Raw genomic sequence first — 23,077 nt, 5'->3', positions numbered from 1 at the left:
TACATGTATATTTTTATTGGGTCGTTTACATGCACTGAAGTAACACAGAAAAGCGGAACTGAAAATTAATATGCGACGTCGATTGCATTTAAATAGTTGAAGTCATTTTTTTCTTCAGAAAATGAGTGTATGCGCTGCAGAAGATAGATGTGTTGACCACCTGTTGCAAGTAAAGAACGTGTAGTGTATTCATGAATGTGCTTGCCTTTGAATGAATAAAAAACACGTCAAGAGGAATGGGTTGTTTACGTCTGTCACGCGGGGTTTTTTGCGTAATATTTCAAACTTAATGTACCATTTTTACTGATGATCAATGTTTTATTATCACAACGAATGAATATAGATCAGATCTGTATGTACTGGATTTTAATCAGGTTTGTACTTATTTGTTTCTGACCACTTCATGTTTAGACACATTGCCATGTCACAAAATGGCGCCGAAATTTTGGATGTTTTTAATAATTTTCAACACATTTAAGACACAAGAACAAACCATATTCTCACAAAATTGTTGCAGACATTTCTCTAATGAATTGCAATCTTGATAACATGTGAAACATTTGAATAATCATTTTAAACACATGTTTATACTGAATCAGACTGAGAGACCCCAATTTCCAACAAAGTTCTAGAGACTGACCCATTTTCATTTTCCAGGCAGTCTTTGCTCTTCATGACTATCTGATGCACTTCATTTTGCTACCTTCATACTCCAACCAGATACATTTTCTTTCCCATGCTAAACCGACATGTCTACTGCGGCAGGGTTCGTGAGCCACATTTGCAAATACCGCTTCATTTCCAAAGAAAAATATATATTTCATACCGTTCTTTTTACATCAAGACATGATGTTGGTCGATTTTGCCATCATCTGCCTTCCATGCTTTCTGAATTAATTGTCTGGACAGTGCTCCGACAATGTTCATTGAAACATGCCTGGTTAACAGGTATTGAGATATTCATATACTACACGTTAATAAGCAGAGCATGAAGTATTTCCAAGTTGTGCATTGCGTAAAATGTCAACATAATTGTTCCTACGAACTAAATGATCCCGTGCTGCCTTCGTAAATTCACCTTTGCAGTTGGTATAATACCGATTTCATTCTTTATGAAATGTCAGGACTGGTCACCGTCACTGTCACCGATCCCTCAGATTCCGAATCCTTTGGGGCGCCTTCGAAGCTTTATCAACTACCTTTCTTCAGTCCTCGCGTCTCTCGGCCGCTCTCAGGGTGTCTCTCAGCTCCATGTCTGTCCACTCTCGAATGTTGTCCTCCCATCTCTTCCTTTGTCTGCCTCTTCTTCTTCATCCCCTCACTGTGCCTTGTAGGATTGTTTTAGCAAGACCAGAGGAGCGTGTGACATGACCAAACCACTTCAGCTTTCGTTGTCTGGCGAGTGTTTGAAGGTCAGTATTGGGCCCGATTTCATTGCGGATGTGTCTCTTGACTTCTTCATTCGTGATGTGGTCTTTGTATGAGATGCCTAAGAGTCTTCGGAAGCACCTCATTTCTACTGTATGAGATGCCTAAGACTGGTAAGAAACTGTAAAACATTCATAAAAGCAAACTTGCGTTTTCTACCAATTTAGTATGTAATAGATGAAATTAAAAATTTTGTTTCGTTTTGACCCCAAAGAGTTCTCTTATTTTCTGTACGGTATCTGTCATCTGCCGCAGTGACCTTCTAACGGAGGTATAGGATAGCATCAGTGCGGCAGCTGTCAGCCACAAGTACTGTACCGCGCTAAACGCTTTCCTCTGGTGACCCCTTATACCGCGCTTGCATAACCCTTGCTTGCTCATGCCTTGCGGATCTTTGTAAGGCGCTCTCTCATGGCCAAATGTGTGAGAAATAATTATTAAAAATCAAAATCTAATCATGTTACCGCTCACCTACAGCGGTCAAGTGTATATCAGCGTGATCAGTATGATTTATTCTATTCTATCGTAAAAAGAACGGTTTTGTTGCAGACATTTTGACCATTTTTGTATATGTCCTGGACTAGTTCCATGCTTAAATGACTTAGAGGCGCGTCACATGATCTGTGCTCTCACAGTTGATTGGCTCTCCGAAATTTTGAGCAACAAAGGCGATCAGGAGAAGCAGAACGTGTGAAACAGCAGGCTTCATTTCTTTTCGATTTTTCCTCTTTTTCGACTTTTTCCACTTCATTGACCAGAGTTTGGTTGTAACAATGCAGGCTATCAACTGAAGAAATGGAGGACAGCACATGTTTGCTTTTGTGTAGGTCGATCGCCTTTGGCAGTGCTCGAACCGTTCGAGTAGAACAGATGCGTATGTGCAAGATCCAAGATGGCCGCGGAATTCTCCAACGGTCTTATATCTCGATTGGCTGTGTGGATCAGTTGTGATGACAACAAATAAATACACAATACTTGTGCACGTGGAATCGTATGGATATTGTTAAGCAGCGAGAGAGAGAGAGGGGGGGTGTGGGGGGGAGAGAGAGAGAACCAACGAACGAACGAACGAACGAAATTTTATTTTACGAGGGTGAAGGAGTAAGCACAACGTACTTGTTTACATCCGGCCCTCTGAGCAAGAATAATTATTGAGAGAAGAAGAAAAATTAATTTTTAGAAACATAACAAATGCGAGAGTCAAATTCACAGCAGCAACATCAAAATTACATAAGCATGTATAAATGTAAGTATATTTATGTACAATACAATAATGCTATGAATAAACAACAGTAAGAACAAGAGAGAGAGAGAGAGAGAGAAAGCGCACAACACATATATTTGTGAAATTGTGCAGACGTCAGTGTGACGGGGGGAAAAAGTTTTTTTCATCATTTCATCGTGGAAATGTGATGCTGTTGTTGAGAAGACAGTGCTTGCATTTATCTGTTTATGTATTCATTTACTTATTTATTCATTAATTTATTTGTTTATTATTTATGTTTGTTCGTTTATTCATATGTCTATCCATTTATCTGTTTATCTCTTTTCAGAGATCACACTGGCTGATTTCGACTGCCTGGGTGGGCTTGGCATGGGAGGTAAGTCTGGGTGTTGGTAATGTCAGCCGTTCGGGATTCAGGTCAGGCCGTCTGAAACAAATACAAAATCAATATTAAAAAAAAAAAAAGCCATGAATTGTTTTCACATACATCTTACTATCCCCTTTTTCGTTTATGAACGATATTGTCAAAGTGGGATAAACATCTAGATTTAGTCGGGTTTTTTGTTGTTGTTGCTGTTGTTGGTTTGTTTCCTATTTGTTTCCCATGAGGCCTTGGATAAATCAACAGGCCTTCGAAATCACAATTTTACATAAAATTATGTTACATACTTTTGCAGTTTGGTCGACAAGGATGATTCATGAGGATGATTCACAAAAGTGTTTTGGTGCAAGGCCCAAAAGAGCAGGACATTCTAGCTGAAAAATAAATTGCATGCATCCATCTGTATTAAAGCAACATAATAAAAAAAAAAGTGCTCTATTCTCCAAACAACAGGTTTGAGCAGCTGAAAGCAGCAAGAGAGAGAGAGAGCGAGCGAGAGAGAGAGAGAGAGAGAGAGAGAGATCATTGGGCATTTCTCTACAGTTTTACAATCTCGGAAGCAGTGGGGCTGACACATTGTCTTCCACGATACAAATCAAAATGATTTTGATCTGTAATACACTGATTTCTTTGATTCATTATCATACAGTACCATTTAGAGATAAATAGATCGATATACATGCTTTGTTCATCCACAATTAGTCCAAAGCCTTTGGGGTGGTTTGGACTGTCTCACCATCTCTCCATTCCAATGTTCAGATTTTACTCCTTTTTTTAATGTCAAACTCGAATTAATATTAATTTGAAGAAAAGATTATTAGTATTTATGCATAAAACATGAGACTTACACCAAAGCTGTTTTGACAATATGAAACCAACATGGAAGTACTGTTTAAGAAGTCTGCTCTTTGTGCATGTTCTCACTCCCATTGCAGTGCAATTGAACAAGTTCCGAGTCATGTTCTATACAGCCATGTGTAGAGATGGTTTCAGTACCGTTCGAACATCTCTCTCAATGTTCATCTTTTTAAAGACGTGATTCTGATATTTCTCACGGCTCCTCGTTCTCCTTCTGCAGCATTCGGTACCGTCCACCTGGTGAGACCCTCCAGACAGGCCAGATGGAAGCAGCCTCGGGGATTCCTGGCTATAAAGGAGCAGCAGAAAGATGAGGTTTTCAAGGACCTTCATCAGACAGAAGTCAACATCTGCAGAGATGTCCGCGGTGGTCCATTCCTTGGCCAGCTCCCAGAACAGCGACCACCTCTATATCCTACTCGGTACTGGGAGATTCATGATACAATATCGTTTCAATCTGGGACTGAGGTTCTCCTTTGATTTGAAGCTTGCTCAAACGCCGTTTCCATTTACAATCTCCCATCCTATTTTTTTCTGTTACATAACACACAAAAATATTACATTGTGTTTGTTTTTGTCTGTCTTTCTGTTCCTATGTCCGTCTTTTGCTTTCTCTTGCATGGATCCCTGTTCTGAGTGTTATACTCAGGGCAGTGTACACTTGCCGGTTGAATCATTTTATTGCTAAGCACGCACGCACGCACGCGCACACACACACACACACATATTTAACAAGAAAGGCAAGACCTTCAAGACTCACCTTGTGATACACTTTTTAAAAAATCCAAGCTTTTTATGTATTGAGTATAATGCATTTACTGTTATATTTATATTTTTTGTATTCTCTAAACTTGGCACTTTGATCTGATATTCAACCCAACAAAAGATCTGTCATTATTATCATTTTTTGCTCAAACAGGAACTTCTTTTGCTAAGCATGGAAGTTTTATTTATTGCACAACAAAAAATGTAATGTTTAAGATGAGAAAGATCAGTTTAAAGCAAATTAACTCCACTAGCATTACAGAGTAATTTCCCTTCTTTACTATCTGCACCAAAACGTTTGCAAAATAAATAAAACTTCCATGCTTAGCAAAAGAAGTTCCTGTTTGAACAAAAAATGATAATAATGACTGCTCTAGCTGTTGGGTCAGAATATCAGATCAAAGTGCCAAGTTTAGAGAATACAAAAAATATAAATATAACAGTAAATGCAGTTTGCATATAATTAGGCTTCATTCTTTATTTTTTTGTGCCCATCCCAGAGGCGCAATATTGTTTTAAACAAAATGACTGGAAAGAACTGAATTTTTCCTATTTTTATGCCAAATTTGATGTCAACTGACAAAGTAGTTGCAGAGAAAATGTCAATGTTAAAGTTTACCATGGACACACACACACACACACACACACACACAGACAACCGAACACCGGGTTAAAACATAGACTCACTTTGTTTACACAAGTGAGTCAATAAATGGTGCGGGGAGGGGGGGGGAGGGAGAGAGGGGAGGGGGAAGTTTGTATTTCATATTTGCATTTCTCCTTTGTGTGATTTTGTTGTTGTTGTTATTGTTGTCACAACAGATTTCTCTGTGTGAAATTCGGGCTGCTCTACCCAGGGAGAGCGTGTCGCTACGCTGAGAGGGCCCCACTTTTTTTGTATTTTTTCCTGCGTGCAATTTTATTCGTTTTTCCTATCGATGTGAATTTTTCTAAAGAATTTTGCCAGGGACAACCATTTTGTTGCCGTGGGTTCTTTTACGTGCGCTAAGTGCATACTTAACACGAGGCCTCGATTTTTCGTCTCATCCGAATGACTAGCGTCCAGACCACCACTCAAGGTCTAGTGGAGGGGGAGAAAATATTGGTGACTGAGCCGTGATTTGAACCAGCACGCTCATATTCTCTTGCTTCATAGGCAGACGCGTTACATGTAGGCCATCACTCCACAGTTTGTGATGTTATCGATCCTTATTTCTCCAAACTGGGCTGAATGGCAAGTGTTCCTGAGACATCAGTCATGATCGTGTGTGTGTGTGTGTGTGTGTGTGTGTGTGTGTGTGCGTTTCGTCTCTCTGTGTGTGCATTGGAGACAATGTCACTGATATTTAGAATGTTTTTACCGAAGAAATAGACTCCATGTGTATGTGCAAGACTCCCCCAGAGTCTTACGTTACATAGTACTCTATTATATGTGTGTATTCCCCCAGAATACTACAATGGGGGATCCCTGCTGCAACACATCAAGGCCAGGACGGTCTTCAACGGCCGTCAGATGGCGCTCCTGGCTGCAGAGCTGTCTGTGGCCATCTTGTATCTCCAGAACGTAAGTTGGTCTTAAAATGTTTACGACGCAATAGGATGTTACAGGAACACACGGACAGCATATCAAGTAGCGTATTCAAATTGCCGGTGTGTCTATGACAACCAGAGTGTCAAGAGAGAGAGAGAGCAAGTATAGAAACATAGCTGTTGTATAGATCAGTTTGTTTTCTTACTGAAGTCGATATATAAACAAGTCATATCACACTAAAGCACATGATGACTATGTGTTTGTTTAACATTCTAATCCACTTTGACAAAGTGAAACCAAATTAGACACACTTACAGAAATATTGCTAAATATCAGTCTCCATGTGTTTTCCGTTTCGTAAATAATAATCGTTTCGTTTCCTTTGCAGAACTCTATTGTCCACCGGGACATCAAGCCGGACAATATAATTTTTGACGGCAACGGCCATTCAAAAATAATCGATTTCGGAGTGGCCTGCTATGAATGGTGGGACAGTCCCGGCATTCACGAGCCGATGGGGACATCCATCTACCTGGCTCCTGAGATGTTCAAGGAGCCTGTCCTGTATAACGGGGTAAGGACAGCGGTATTTGTGTCACCTGTCGGCACGAAAACGAACGTTAATTAATGTGCACCAGCCACCAGATGTGTTTGTCCCAACTGCGACATGTGTGTTCAGCCATAAGTGTTATGCAACAGAAATCTTCTTCTGGTATTTACTTTTAGATAGAGAGCGAGGATTGGGGAGGGAGGGAGAGAAAGAGACCGGGTGTGTCACGTGTTAGCACGCGAACGAACGTTAATGTGCATGCACCAGCCACCAGGTGTGTTTGTCCACACTCCGACACGCGCGTTAAGCCGCTAGTGATACGCGACAGAAATCTTGTTCTGGCAATCACACATTCACTTTAAGATAGAGAGCGAGAGAAAGAGAGAACGTGTGTGTCGTGGAAAGAAGGCCACAAACGTTCACCAGACATGGAGTCCTTACAGCGTGGTGTTATGTGTCCACAGATGGTGGACTGGTGGGCACTGGGCGTCACCCTTCTGGCCCTGGTCCACAAGGTGGACCCCATGGACCTCTTTGAGGGTCCTCTCAAATCAACAGGACAGCAGAAACGGTGAGTAGGATGCCTGTGTTCCAACCTGTGACAGTAGAGGTTCGTGTGTAGGTGTGTGATAAGTAAACAATATAAATCGAATTGCAGGTGACATTGTCACGGATCAGTTAAGAATCAGTTTCAACTGCCGCATGTGAGTGCAGCCTTGAAAGTAAACAGATTCATAATTAAATAAACAAATAATAAATTATACATAAAAATATTTCCTACATGATTCTGGAGGAAAACAAGTATATATATATATATATATATATATATATATATATATATATGTGTGTGTGTGTGTGTACTGACACATATCAAAGATGTTTGTCCATGGTCAACGACAGAATTAAGTGGATTCGCAAGTGTATGTACAACAGTCTTTTGTTTTCGAACTGAGTTCGAACAGCCGCATTGATAAAGAAACAACTTCCCAGTTAGTGGTGGTACATGAGCTTTCTCAGGAAAAATACAATCACAACACAAAGCCGCTGGTAGAAGCTGAAGTTACAGAACGTAAGAAATTAATACTAGAAAACTTCTGACAAAAGAAAAAAAAATGCTGTGCTTGTAGTTTCTAAAAGATGCAAGTTTTCGAGAAGCAAAGACTGTATGTATTGTGTGTCCTGTTGTGTCCAGGGGAGGATTCCTCATGGCCCCGGGGCTGACTCACTTCAGGCTGGGAATGTTCTCCCAGCCCCTCAAGACCTTCATTCAGGGTCTGCTGGTGGAGGACCCTGCACACAGACTGGGGGTGGAAGGGGAGAGGCAGATCAGGAAGCAACGCCTGTTCCATGCTGGCGGAATACTATCGGTGAGGCTTGTGAGGTCACAGGAGTGAGAGCTCTCTCTCTCTCTCTCCCATCATCTCTCTCTCTCTCAAATATATTTTGTACTTTTCTGAGAAAGTTATTCAACCAAAATTTCAGATTTTAGTGTCTCTCTATATGGTCAACATCTACTGAAATGGTAGACTTTGTGTTTCTTTGTTTTCATCTGAAAAGGTTCAAGTTGATGCATTCACCTGCTCTTTATTATGTTTTTTTCAAATTGTTCTACACACAAATGCCTATTCACGAAGGATGTAGGACTACATATATATATGAATAGGATCATCAGTGTCCATCTTTCTGTCTGTTTTGTTTTTCTTTCTGCGTTTCTCTTTTCGCTCATTTTCTCCACTGTATCGTCATATAAAAGAGGCGGGTGCAAATCAGACCATAATATTTCCAGTTTATCATATGTGTGTGTGTGTGTGCAGACTGACTTGAAGTGGGAAGCCCTCAGACGTGGGAAATGTCCTCCTCCACTTGAAAAAAGTGAACGTCGTCAGCCAAAGCTGCTTGAATGGCTGCAGCTGACCGCTGATTGTGACGGCGACGACAACGACTATGAGGTATGTAAGGATATCCGTTTGTCAACAGTGTGTATGTGTGTGTTAGCTGGCTACCAAGACAGATATGCATATTATACAATAATGTGTGTGTGTTAGTGAGAGAGATAGATGTTGACCTCCATATTTTCTTGTGTGAAATAACAGTCTGTTCATGTGAACCTCAAGCATGATCTCTTATTGTTTTTACTTTACAACTTTCGTTTTTGTTTGTTTTTTTCTAGTAGATCAGTGTGAATGGTTTATAATGTTTACGTGTAAACGTTTGTGTGTGCGTATGTGTGAAAGAGAGAGATACACTGAAATGTTCAATGTCATTAGCTGTAGAGCTCTAGTGACATAGTATGTATAAATCAGAACAAGAAAGGCAAGGCTTTGAAGACTCACTTGTGATACACTTTTAAAAAAAATCCAAGCTTTTCATGTATTGAGTATAATGCATTTACTGTTATATTTATATTTTTTGTATTCTCTAAACTTGGCACTTTGAACTGATATTCGACCCAACAAAAGATCTGTCATTATTGTCATTTTTTGTTCAAACAGGAACTTCTTTTGCTAAGCATGGAAGTTTTATTTATTTTGCAAACGTTTTGGTGTAGTTAGTAAAAAAGGGAAATTACTCTGTAATGCTAGTGGAGTTAATTTGCTTTAAACTGATCTTTCTCATCTTAAACATTACATTTTGAAACAAGAGAGGCAAGGCCTTCAAGACTCACTTGTGATGCACTTTAAAAAAAATCCAAGCTTTTTATGTATTGAGTATAATTTCAAAATGTAATGTTTAAGATGAGAAAGATCAGTTTAAAGCAAACTCAGTTCCCCAGCAGAGTAATTTCCCTTGTTTTACTGTCTACACCAAACGTTTGCAATAAATAAAACTTCCATGCTTAGCAAAAGAAGTTCCTGTTTGAACAAAAAATGATAATAATGACTGCTCTAGCTGTTGCATCAGATTATCAGATCAAAGTGCCAAGTTTATAGAATACAAAAAATATAAATATAACAGTAAATGCAGTTTGCATATGATTAGGCTTCATTCTTTATTTTATTGTGCCCATCCCAGAGGCGCAATATTGTTTTAAACAAGATGAGTGGAAAGAACTGAATTTTTCCTATTTTTATGCCAAATTTGGTGTCAACTGACAAAGTAGTTGCAGAGAAAATGTCAATATTAAAGTTTACCACGGACACACACACACACACACACACACACACACAGACAACCGAACACCGGGTTAAAACATAGACTCACTTTGTTTACACAAGTGAGTCAACAAAACTGGTGCAAAACAGATAAAATGGAACAGAAAAGAAAAACAGAATTGAAGCAGAATAAACTACTAAGTGATAAGCGACAATTTGGTAGGGAGAGAGAGAGATCGAGAGAGAGAGAGAATTAAGGTGAAAGTGAGAGAGATTGTTTAAAATTACTGATATACTAATGAGCATAGGAAAAAGAATACATGTGAAAACCTAAACAACTTTCATATTCTTTGACTGTATCAGATGAGAAGAAGAAAAATGTATGTTTTACCTAAACAACCTGTATGTTTCTTTTCAGAGATACGACAGCAATTTCCTCGTTTATGAGAACGACTAAATTCAGAAGTGAACTGAGCTCCCATCCACCTTGCCTCAGACACATCCCGGGGATGCCAGGCCATGACAAAATTCCCTTCACGGAGGTGCTGAAAGAGAGCCAGGTCCACAAGCCTGGTGTCACTGACAGCCAGCCACTGGGGTCCATTGGAATCCTCTCAAAGGGAGACAGTCCATTGTTGTATCTGATACTGTTTCTAGTGTAAAACAACGTTTCTTCTTCTTTGTTGTTCCTCACATCTGGAGCAACCTTCCTCATCATATCCGTGCATCTGATTCTATTTCTGCTTTTCGCTCATCACTAAAAAAAAAAAAAAATCTTTTTAAAACTTATCTATAAGCACTCTCAGCTTCATTGTTCTCTGACACCATCCATGTCAGTTCACTTTTGGTGTATGTATGGTGGGAGGGGAAGAGTGTGAGTGTGGTGGAGGGGGGGGGGGGGGGGGGGGAGGGGGGAGTGGTTTTTGAGAAAGAGTGGCAATGAATGTTTTATGTAACTTGTTTTGTTGTTGTTGTTTCAATGTAAAGCGCCCTGAGCTCGTAGAGAGAAAGGGCGCTATATAAATGTACATTATCAGCAGTAGTAGTAGTTTCTTCCCCTGAGATGACTCTTCCCCATTATGTAGAGACAACACTTACAGTGTGGTGGTGATGCCTGTTATAATGATAGTGGCTTAAACAGTAAACAGTGTTATAAGCAGGAGAGAAAAAAAATGAAGACAAATATTAGCAGCGCACGCGCGCCTGACAAGGCGCACTGGTCAGGCATGTACTTTGCAGATTTTGGTGTAGCGTATATGGATTTGTTCGAACGCAGTGACGCTTCCTCGAGTAACTGAACTGAACTCTGTGTGTGTGTCTGTGTGTGTGTGTGTGTGTGTGTGTGTGTGTGTGTGTGTGTGTGAACGAGAGAAAGAGTATACATGCCATATGATTATTGTACATTTATGTACTATCTATACTTATGAACTATATGAATATGATTATTATTGTACAGGTGTAAATCTTTTTTTGCATTAACTTGAGTGTCTTGTGTGCTGGTACTCGTGTTCCTTTTTATAAGGTGTCTTGTCTTATTGTGATGTGTGTTATGCAGATGTGATAAATGTTCAAATATATTTCATCGACTTTTATTAAATGTACTTTTGCTCATATTTTTACTGACTGTCAGTATGTTTGAATCGGTCTTTCCTTTCGCTCTCTCCTCATTCTGCATCCCCCAGACCCCCACCCACACGCCCCCACCCTGACCCGACCTCTCTCTCTCTCACTCTTTCACTGTCAGCCACACCACCTTTTAAAGACACAAGCACACACATTGACACACACACAGACATACGTACGGACACCTACAGATAAACGCGCGCGCGCGAACACACTCACACACACACACACACACACACACACACACACACACAAACACACACACACACACACACACAATTATGCACATGGGGATTTATAACACTGACTGACGAACGGAGATATGTCATTCTCAGAGTTAAGTATATAAAATATAAATAATATAATAATTAATGTATAGGTGACACTACGCTGCGGCGACGCCAGTCTTCCCGGGGACAGCAGTATGATTTTCACACAGAGACACACACACAAGATACGAGTGAGAAGGTGGCCAAAACAAAAACTTACAGCAACCGATCTTTCTCTCACTTTGCAACATCTGTTCAGAACCAGATGCCACTCACAACTCGTCACTCTGATTTATAATAATGAGAAGAAGAAGGGGAGTGACGGTCTAGAGGTAACGCGTCCGCTTTGGAAGCGAGAGAATCTGAGTGCGCTGGTTCGAATCATGGCTCAGCCGCCGGTATTTTCTCCCCCCCTTCCTCTAGACCTTGAGTGGTGGTCTGGACGCTAGTCATTCGAATGAGACGGTAAACAGGGGTGGGGGGGAGCGAGTGGAGAAGTAACGGGGAAGAGCGTAAATGGTATTGACGACCCCCTAATACAGCTTCAGGGTGTAGGAAGGTGTTGAGTTTGTTGTTGGCTTAGCCACCCTCCCATAACTGAAACTCCAAGCCAGTGTTCTCCTAACTTGGACTAAGATAGCACGTAAGTTTGACGAGGAACCGACCAAAGCTGCGAAAAAAAGCACCCCGAAACCTGCCTGACCGTTAGAGACCGAACTAACACAACAGCATGGTTCTGTTGACAAACAATGGTCACACTCCAGAAACTACCCACAGCACACACAGCACACAGACACACAGGCCGCTGACTGATGTTGTTCACACCCACCATCCCCTCTGGCACGTCACGTGTTGTCTGTGATCACAGGGCAGTGTGTGACGTATGAACTGTTTCCTCGGTTTGAATGTCGACACCCATCTCAGGTGATGTCACGGACAGTTGAGTGGGGGAATGGGACATAACTACAACCACACTGACATCACTGGATCGATGAGCGAGGGGGATGTGTTGGTGGTCACCTGTAATTCCAACTCACAACCTTTTGACGGCGAGCTGAGCTGAGCTCTTGACCGGGCGCCCCTGGCTCACTCCTGTTTATTTAGAGAAGGGTAAATAGGTGGGGGGAGGGATGCTCCACCTCTTTGGTTTATTTCTCAAAACAAGGCCGTGTTTGTTTTTTTTTACAGCTGGATCCCTTTTATGCACCATAAGTTGAGCTTTAAAACACATACAACAATGCAACAGGATAGGGACAGGAAAGCACGGGATGGAATGCGGGGATAAGACATGAAAGCAGCGTTTCCATCTGGTTCAGAGAATAATATTTAGCATTACAGATTCGTTGTACGGTACAGGTAGAAAAAGTTGGAGGTGGATATAAACAGATCCACACAGTGGTTATGTGTTATCTTAACATCCTTTTTCATCATATCAATGGGAAACGAATAATATAGAATCGCAACATATGGGCCTCTGTGGCATACACTTCGGTTTCATTTGGTAATAATCATTCCTTTCTCTCTAAACGTGTTTGTAGATGTTCATTTCTGTGTAGAAGCCTATTCTCTGCTTGGAAATCAAGTCTGTCAATATCGGTTTTGTTGGCGACGGCCATGCGACAGTTATGGATTATGACATCGCCTGTTATGACTGTTGGGGGTGGGGGGGGGGGGAGGAGCTTTGTGGAACATCGATCTACCTGGCTCCTGAGAAGTAAATACCAGCTCGTTTTCTATTTTAAATGAATATGAGTTTGGAAAGGTTGCCAGGTACAGTGGCCATGTGTTATTTTTGAAAACACAAACACACTACACACACACACACACACACGCACACATACACACACACACACAAAGTGTGTGTATGTGTGTGTGTGTGTGTGTGTGTGTGTGTGCGCGCGCGCACGCGAGCGCGATAAAACCAAGCCCTGGTGTCTTCGTTTTCCATATATATAAATATATATTGTAGCCTCTGAACCAGTGCGTTGGATCATTGCGTGAAGCATGCATCTGCTTCTTTTTCTTTTCTTTTTTTTTCTTTTTTTTGAAGCAGTTGCGGTTTAGCGTGTATGGATCAGCCCCACGCTTTGACAACTCCTTGAAGCTGAAACTGGGGATGTGTATGCCAGCATGTGATTGTGCGTGAAAAGAGGGAGAGAAAGAGAGAGAGAAGTGAAGAGAGCGAGGAAGAGACAAAAAGAGAGTGAGATGTCCTATTCCTGAAGAATTCATGCTTATCAACAAAAACGATTGCTAAGATCACACAATCTTTATTTTATAGACATACACATGAAACAGACTTGACACGTACACAAAAAGCAAATAAGTAAACATACCTATTGTACAGGTCACATAGAAGATGCACTGAGTGATAATTATTTTTCCACCATAATCTGCTCCAGCGGAAGATGCCTCTCTCTCTCCTCTCTCTCTCTCTCTCTCTCTCCACACACACACACACACACACACACACACACACACACACACACAATTATATATATATATATATATATATATATATATACATGTGTGAGGCAGAACACGAAGAAGACAAAGCAGCAGAAGAGTAGACAGACAAGGAAAAACTCAAAGGCATTGGAGGAAAAATACACAAAGATGATAAGCAAACCGGTTTTTCTTTCTGTGTCTTTTTCCTCCAGTGCCTTTATCGTCATCTCCGGGTTTGCTTATCATCTTTGTCTTTTTCTTCCAATGCCTTTGAGGTTGTTTTTTGTTTTGCTTTGTTTTTTTTTGCTTTGTTTTTGTTTGTTTTTTTGGGGGGGCGGGTTGGGTTGGGTTTTTTTTGGTGGGTTTTGTTTTTGTTTCCTTTGTCTACTCTACTGCTGCTTTGTCTTCATGTTCTTCCTCAGTGAAAAAACAAAGTGGTCATAGTCCTGACACGTGAGACGTGAAGAAACCATCAAGGATGTATCTCCTTCTGCTGCTTTGTCCACATTCGTGTACAGTTTTGTCTCCTGAAACATGAAGAGACATGAATACAATGATAATCATTGACGGCCCATAGCTTGTATTGAAAGCTTTATGATCTATGTCGTGTGGAAGTCTTTTTTGTTGTTTACTAAAACTGTGTGTGTGGCTGTCTCTCTGTCTCTCCATTTCTCTCTTTCCTCAGGTTCCCTGCGTAATGTGTAAATATTCGATTTTACAGTTACCGATACGTTTAGAAAGGTAAGTGTTAACTTCCTATTCTACTTTTTATACATTGCTGTACGATGACATAGGGTCTTTTTTTTCTTGACTTTGTATTTGTTCCTTTGTCATTCGCTCTTTCCCCATACAAACTAGCAGACAGTCAAAAACAATAACAAGACACACTAACACAGAGAGAGAGAGAGAGTTGTAGTTCCCATGTTTACCTCAGGATAGTCATTGTCCCTTGATTCACTACATGATAGTCAAAGTGCCCAGCTTTACCTCAGTCATTGTCCCGTGCCTTACCCCATAATAGTCACAGTCCCCAGCTTTCCCTCATAATAATCATAGTACCCTGCTTTACCGCATAATAGTAGTCGTCCTCGGCTTTACCTCATCATCGACCGAACTTCGTGGAAGATTTCCTTGACGTGGGTCGGACCCAGCCGCATGTGCTGACTGCATCTTGCAGTCGTCCGCCTCTGCTGCTGCTGCTGCTCCAAGGGAGGAGGGAGCTGCCCCATCCGGAGGGTATCCCAGTCCTCAGGGCTCTGCGCGCGCGCGCGCGCACACACACACACACACACACACACACACACACACACACACACACACTTTAGTTCAGATGATGACATCTTTCAGCCCAACTGAAATGGATGTACACCTCTATGACAAACAATGCAATTTCATACCGAGGTAGTACCAGTAGTAGTAGCAGTAGCATATCTGATTAGCGCTGAAATCGATTATAAACACATCACGACTTCTCTGTGCATGTGTCACATTGTCGCTACCACTGTGTCTGTCTCTGTATATGTCACCATTAGTCTCTGCTACTGTCATTGTATCTGTCACTATCACTCTGTCACTGTCATTATGAGTATGTCACTGTCACTGTCTCTGTCACCGTCAACACCACCATGTTTGTCACTGTCTCTGTCATCCTAAGTTTCTGTCACTGTCACTGTATCTGTCACTTTGTCACTGTCACTGTGGCTGCATCTGTCACCGTCACCGTCTCTGTGTCTGCCACCATCACTGTATCTGTCACTGTCACTGTTTGTGCGCTCTCCCCCTCTCTCTTTTTCTATCCGTGCATGGGTGCGTGTGCATGTAGTGAGTGTGTGTGTGTGTGTGTGTGTGTGTGTGTGTGTGCATGTGAGAGAGAGAGTGTGTGTGTGTGCGCGCGCGCGTGTGTGTCTATGTGTCTGTGTGATTTGCGCTACCTTCAACAAGTCATCCGTCAGGAACAGAGGGTGGACTGAAACCTGGAGCAGTCCATACATCCCCAGCCGATCGTCAGGCACAGGTTCTAGAAGATCACCGATGAACTGTCTGATGGCACGTGGAGAACTGTCCGTACTGGAATGCTTCTTCCCTCACCGCGTCCATCGTGAAATTTCTGACGTTACTGCCACACAGATGATGACACGATGAGAACACGTCTGTTGCTCCTATGTATGAATACATGGACGTGTACTCTGTTCACTCTGGAGGATTGCAGAGCATTCTACTAATTACTGATTAGCAGCACATACGGCGCTGTGAGGGCGTCTATTCTGTTTTTAATATAGTCACATGACATTCCTCTTCTTTTATAAATGACATCCGCTACACTATAAACGGATCTATATTTTTCACTGTCAAAGGTTGATCAGTGTTCCGCTCCTTTTATAAGTAGATATACACACCAAATACACCATCAAACGGTCTTTTTTATGTCACCATTAAGGGTTGAGTAGCAGTCCTCTTTTGGACACATACCACACAATACCACAATTACCACACTTACTTCAAAACTGAGCAGATTCATAATGAACACTGAAGCGAAAGTGGCCAGATTGTCGAAGTTTGTTGGGGGTTTTCTTTTTTTCTGATCTTCTAATGTTAAAGTATGAATTAAGATCACAGTGCTAGAAAAGAAAATCGTTACTTTCTCCCCCCCCCCCTCTCTCCCTTCTCCCCTCTCTATCTCTCTCCTTTCTCTCACACATACACATATTCACAAACGTGCGCACTTTAGTTCTCTTTTATGATTGTTTTGTGTAACATCTATGTACCGCTCAACAGCTTTCAAGTAACTGCATGGTCGTCCGAAAATGGATCTACGTACATGACATTTTCTCGTAACACCAGCTTGAGAAATGTCATCCCCAGGGCCCACCAATCTACCATCTGGAAGCAGAGAAACATTCATCACTCAGTTGTCGTTACATACAGGTTAACAATATGTCAGACATCTGTCTGCTGCCTTCGAAAAGATCACAATCAAAAATAGACCGAAGAGAGAGAGAGAGAGAGAGAGAGAGAGAGAGAGAGAGAGAGGGAGAGAGAAAGGGGGGAGGGGGAGGATTGAAGACAGATAAACAGACCGTGTCTCTCATTTTCCCTTCTCTCAATCCCTCTCTCCCCTCCTCTCTCTTTCTTCCCCCCACCCCCTCTTCCTTTCCCATCCCATTTTTTTCTCTCTTCCTCCCTGCCATCAACGCAGTGACAATGTCACGAATGTGGACCTGATACATCTACAAAAGAGGAGAATGGAGCAGGTCAGAATATTCACAAGTAAGAGTATTGAACAGCTTTAAAAAGGGGGGGGGGGGGGATGCCTTCATGTGGACCTAAATTTTCATACACAGGAGGAGTGTGGAACAGCTCAGAAGGGGCGAGTGCCTTCACATGGACATACCCTATTATACAAGGGAGTAGTGTGGAACAGCTCAGAAGGGGGGTGGGAGGGGGCAAGGAGGGGGGGAGGGGGTCTTCACGTGACTTACCCTATTATACAAGGGAGTAGTGTAGAACAGCTCAGAAGGGGGGGGGGGAGGGGCAAGGAGGGGGGAGGGGGTTCTTCACGTGGACTTACCCTATTATACAAGGGTGGAGTGTGGAACAGCTCAGATGGGGGTGGGAGGGGGCATAGGAGGGGGGAGGGGGGTCTTCACGTGGACATACCCTATTATACAAGTGTGGAACAGCTCAAAGGGGGGTGGAGGGGCAAGGAGGGGAGGAGGGGGGGTTTCACGTGGACTTACCCTATTATACAAGGGAGGAGTGTGGGAACAGCTCAGAAGGGGGGTGGGAGGGGGCAAGGAGGGGAGGAGAGGGGGTTTTCACGTGGACTTACCCTATTATACAAGGGAGGAGTGTGGAACAGCTCAGAAGGGGGTGGGAGGGGGCAAGGAGAGGGAGGGGGGTCTTCACGTGGACTTACCCTACTACATAAGGGAGGAGTGTGGAACAGCTCGGAGCCCAGAACAGGGGAGTGCCGCCCGGCCGCTTGTTCTGTGCCGCCGTCCCGTCCCCAGTCATTGTAGAAGGCGGACCCAATTCTGTCAGCTTGCAGTGGCCATGCTGGTCGAACACAATGTTCTCCGCTTGACGTCTCTGTGTATTATGTCCTTCTGGATCACACAGAAACACAATTACATATATATGAATCAACTGATGGTTGAAAAGAAAGAATGAATGAAAAGCTAAATACACAGCTTGCAAAAATGAAGCTGGACATTGAAGTCCACCTCCTTTAAAAATACGCTGCGTCCCATACGTCTATACATGGACACATCAATACATTTACCAATACTCAAATTTTCACCGTCTGCACTAGCGCAAGTTAAGTACTAACACACGCTGAACACTCAAAATCTATGTAGCCTACTATAGAAAGCTAAACACTTGCACGCTAACACTAACATGCTAACACTCACAATCCATACTCATATCCTACAGTTGCAAGCTAAACAATGCACGCTGAGCACTAGATACTCATGCACATTCAGATCTTGAAACAAAACTCCATCAGACGCTAAACGCAAAAACTACAATTGGAAAAAAAAATGAAAAGACGAAACAGTAATAGGCCTACACATTTTTTCTCTCAAACTGTATGTTGTACATAGATTGACATTTTATTCAAACGTAACAGCCAGTTTGCTTGTAGTTTGCCTGTGTGTGTGTGTTTTTGCGCGCGTGCGTTTGTGTGTGTGTGTGTTGGGGTGGGGGGCGTGAATTCAGTTCAGTTTCTGTGCTACTTACATCGTGTAGGAACGCCAGGGCATCACACAATTCAGCAGCCAGCAATGCCATCTGTTTACCGCTGAACACGGTGTTCCGAGATATGTGATCCTCAAGGGAGACATCATAGAACTCTGTAAGAATTTAAAATGATGATGATGATGATAATAATAATAATAATAACGCGTACAGAGCCACCAGAAAGTCAGTCACGTTCAGATTGTCAATTCAAACTTTATCATCTCATCTAACATGAGAACCAAGCTGAAACGGAAGAACTGCGAAATAAGTCTTTCAAAACCGAACATGACTGCCCTTTGACGGATATCGTATTACTGGCATTACAACTGATTCTACAGTTAGTGTATCCCCAGTAAAACTTAAGCCATGTTGTAGTTCAATGGGATGGAGTCACTTATTTGACTCAGCAGTGCGGTAGATGGCTGATTACAGTGATAATCACCTACCGTCATAAGAAAGATCGATGTGCGAGTCTTGAACCTCGCCAGCATCTGAATGAAGAATTGTTCCTTGTGCAAGTCTTTTAGAATTCTCTCCTCTGTGCATTCTCTGTTTCGCTTCTTTGCATGCTGTTTCACGCACACCTTGAATTTTTGCCCCCACAACCGGCCTCTCACCCACGCTATGGCATCAAAGGCTGCACAGAAAAAAAATGAAGATTAGAACTTCCACAGATTATTCAAATAGATACAAATACCAGGCACTGTTCCATTATTAAAATATTTCAAATCTTATCTGAAACATTTTGTTCATACGATGTTTTAAACTATGTATCAGTTCTTTCCCAATATATGAACAGGAGAATAACGGGCGGTTTACAGAGAAATTAACACATTGCTAAGAGTAAAAGAAAAGCAACGACAAAACCAACAGCAACAACAACACACACAAAACAAAAAAAATCACAAAAACATTTTGCCAAGAGTAAAAATGGAGAAAAAAATGAAGCTCGACCAGACAACATTCTACAAAATCATTCATAATTATATAACTGTGGAATTGACATCAGGTTACATGCTTTTTCGATAACAATAAGGCTTCCGAGTCGATTTCTTTTCTGACAATCCCAAACTAGTTGACAAATCTCGTTAGTGATCTTATTCTTACTTCATCATCTATTGAAAGCATACCGGTAAGGTTCATGTTCTTTATTTTCTCCGTTGAAAATTATGCATTTCTTTCGAATTTCTTCAAATTCCGACACATAAACAGGAAATGAATTTTCATCTTCAACAGAAGCACCGCACATAAGACAAGTTGACTATGCAGTGTGTGTTAGAGAGACTACGATTTACTCAAACATATATGTCTTTGTAACATGAGTGTGTGTAACCAAACACACAAAACGTTCAGCATGAAAACAAGCAATTCAAAGAAAGAATAAATCATACTTACATCCTTCTTCCAAACTGTGATGGCACATCACCTTCTTTATCACCATCCCTGGTTCTCTGGAAAGGACAAAGTCATTGGTTTAAAAAAATGTCTTTCGTTTTATTTTCATGCAGTGGGGAACCATTCAGTTTTTGTTTTTTTTGTTTTTTGTTTTTTTGTTTGTTGTTGTTTTGTTTTTTAAAGGTACTATCTGAAATACTAATTGCAGAATTCACTCACAAAGTACTTTCAGTGCTGTAGCTTTGTCTCATTCCTAGTGGTCACAACACACACCCACACCACACACACACACACACACACACACACACACACACACACACACACGGAGAGAGAGAGAGAGAAAGGAGAGAGACAGACAGACAGACAGACAGACAGACAGACAGGCAGACAGACAGACAGAGACGCAGACAATTTTTTTCATTAAGGTCATAGCCCGTTATGAATGAGAGGCGATAACAAGACATGTAGATATCACAATGACAGGCAATAAGCATTTAACTGTTTACACAACTATAGAAATTAGGGCTAATACTTTTTAACTTAAAAGGCTTTATATAAAGCTTTATATAAGTACAATGTGATATTCCTTATAATACCATCATAAGATAATGACATCAATAAACAAAAACTTTAAACAAACAAGGACGTTCATAATATTTCTTTAGAATAAATTTTACTCGAATATCATACAACACTGGTCACTGCAGGATGAAAGGAACTTCTTCAGTTGACTCCTTGCACACAGGACACAGCTCCTCTGAATGATTGTTTTAACAGCGATATCTGTGCATATTGATTTCAGAACTCCCAAAGCTTAATCTTGTTAATATTAATTGTAAGTGTCTGTCAATATTCAGCAAAAGACAATTCTCAACTAAAATATGTAGAAGCATAAGCCCTGTTGGCAGAGAATCTATTGATTTGACATGATTTTCCAGTTTTACCATCTACAATCTATTAAACGTAGACGAAAAGATTTCAAAAAGAACACATTCTCAATACAGACTCCTTGATATTCCCACAAAGTCCCAATCCCAATCCACAAAACAATTCATATATTTGAAGCCCAGTTTCTTTTTCCTCAAAAATCTAAATCATACAACATATAGGATTTCCATGGAAGTCTATCTTCATTTTTAATAGTTCCAATCAGTATCAAATACATCTCACAACATTTATATAGATATATACATCTATTCGTCTCACTGTATACTGAATCGTCTGGTGTTTTCATTTCAACTGCTAGAAACTTTATAAGTCCAAATAAACAAACAGATTCATATTATAAAGTGGCATTCTTATCTAACCCCCATAATTCTTAAACATACTGTATGATACAATAGATTGTATCTGGGTGTTGAAAATCTTTTTTTTTTTAAATAAAATAAAATAAAAAATAAAAAAGATACCCAAAGAATGTTCAGTAAAAACAATTTCTTCATAACATGTAACAATGCATTTTTGCCCTGTTTGAAAGATCCCTACATGCAGCCACAAAACTCAAACATGCAGAACAAAATACGAAAAACAGTTTCAATACCTTTGCAAGCATTAACAACTGACATACCAACATCATCATACACCCACCTTTCTCTTACTGCTAAAAAAATCGCCTTTCCTAAAAACAATATTACTTTTATCCAATTTAACTTTTAATTGCAGTTAGGTAGCTGAGTTTGTTTTTTTTTAAGTTATTTAGTTGCATCTGTAGACCAATAGCTGTTGTGAGAAAGAGAGAGAGAGAGAGAGAGAGAGAGAGAGGATTCTTATGTCTCAACACATTTCGACATATACAGTGATTCTATAATCATGCTTGTTTTTTTGCCTGTCACAACTATGTCTACGTAAGTTTACTTATACGATGATTTTGTTCTTCCTGGTATGTTATTTTTGTCTTTATCCAGTATTAGTTTTCATTTCATTAAATTGACGACTTCTGTTTTTACGAACTCCATTATCATACTATTTTCTTAAAAGAAATTTTCTTTCATTATTCTCCTTATTTACTTCAAATATTCACCTTTGACTCAACCTTCCATCTCCTCTTTCCACCGATTCAGAATTCAATTCCCCCCCCACCCCTCCTACCTTTTAAACGATCATCACACTGTGAAAATTAATACTTATCCGCAATGACAAGTATTGTGATGGGGATATTAAACAAAATTCTTACAACAAAATTCTTTATTTTTCTCCCGTCATGAAAACGTCTGCCTGTCACAAAACAAGACACACCTGTACTCATTTTTTTCCCACTGCGATATCTATCATGTACCATGTCCACGTGAGGCTGGATCTGTAATTACTTTTTTTCATTACGATGAAACAATTCTGTAACTAATGTTTGCACATAGTCACACATATTCGATTATTCCCTTTGTTTCCATCATTGATAATAATTCGTTATTATGACATTATTCAACATAACTTTTCACTTCCTATTCCTCAAAAAGTGTGTACGTGAGTAACTCACACTGTTTCACAGTTGTTTGAAATAATCAATCTGAAGAAAAGGGTAAACATGAGAAAAACACGGGAAAAAGACAAATATAACACAGCTGAAAGAATGCAAAAATGAAAAGACAATACTTACCCTTTCTCTTTTCAGAAAATCCATCTTCACACACTCCTAAATTTTCACACACTGAATCAGAGCTGCTTCCATGTGTCTTCACACACAAATATAAACAAAACAAGCTGCAAGAAGAAACCAATAAAATAAGAATTGAATAAATGAAAAATAAAATCTTACCTTCTACAAATCCACGAAA

At 40.7% G+C, this 23,077-nt stretch overlaps 2 protein-coding genes across 2 annotated transcripts in view; both read left to right on the top strand.

The window, feature by feature from the left end:
- The first annotated feature begins 2,320 nt into the window (after positions 1–2,320).
- On the top strand, positions 2,321–12,786 carry LOC143292166 (uncharacterized). Its single transcript, XM_076602350.1, has 9 exons — positions 2,321–2,342; positions 2,982–3,029; positions 4,114–4,260; positions 6,107–6,222; positions 6,578–6,763; positions 7,204–7,310; positions 7,932–8,106; positions 8,554–8,688; positions 12,664–12,786. The coding sequence occupies exons 1-9, from the start codon at positions 2,321–2,323 to the stop codon at positions 12,784–12,786; spliced, it is 1,059 nt and encodes a 352-aa protein (XP_076458465.1).
- A 9,356-nt stretch (positions 12,787–22,142) lies between these two features.
- The window catches only part of LOC143292165 (uncharacterized), a 19,891-nt gene continuing 18,956 nt past the window's right edge, over positions 22,143–23,077 (top strand). Inside the window, exon 1 of the mRNA XM_076602349.1 lies at positions 22,143–22,150. Within this exon, the coding sequence (XP_076458464.1) occupies positions 22,143–22,150 (8 nt within the window). The remainder of the gene's footprint in view (positions 22,151–23,077) is intronic.

The sequence above is a fragment of the Babylonia areolata genome, chromosome 18 (assembly GCF_041734735.1).
Source record: "Babylonia areolata isolate BAREFJ2019XMU chromosome 18, ASM4173473v1, whole genome shotgun sequence".
Lineage (NCBI taxonomy): Eukaryota > Metazoa > Mollusca > Gastropoda > Neogastropoda > Buccinidae > Babylonia > Babylonia areolata.
The sequence above is the reverse complement of the archived record's forward strand: the minus strand, read 5'-3'. Positions and strand labels throughout refer to the sequence as shown.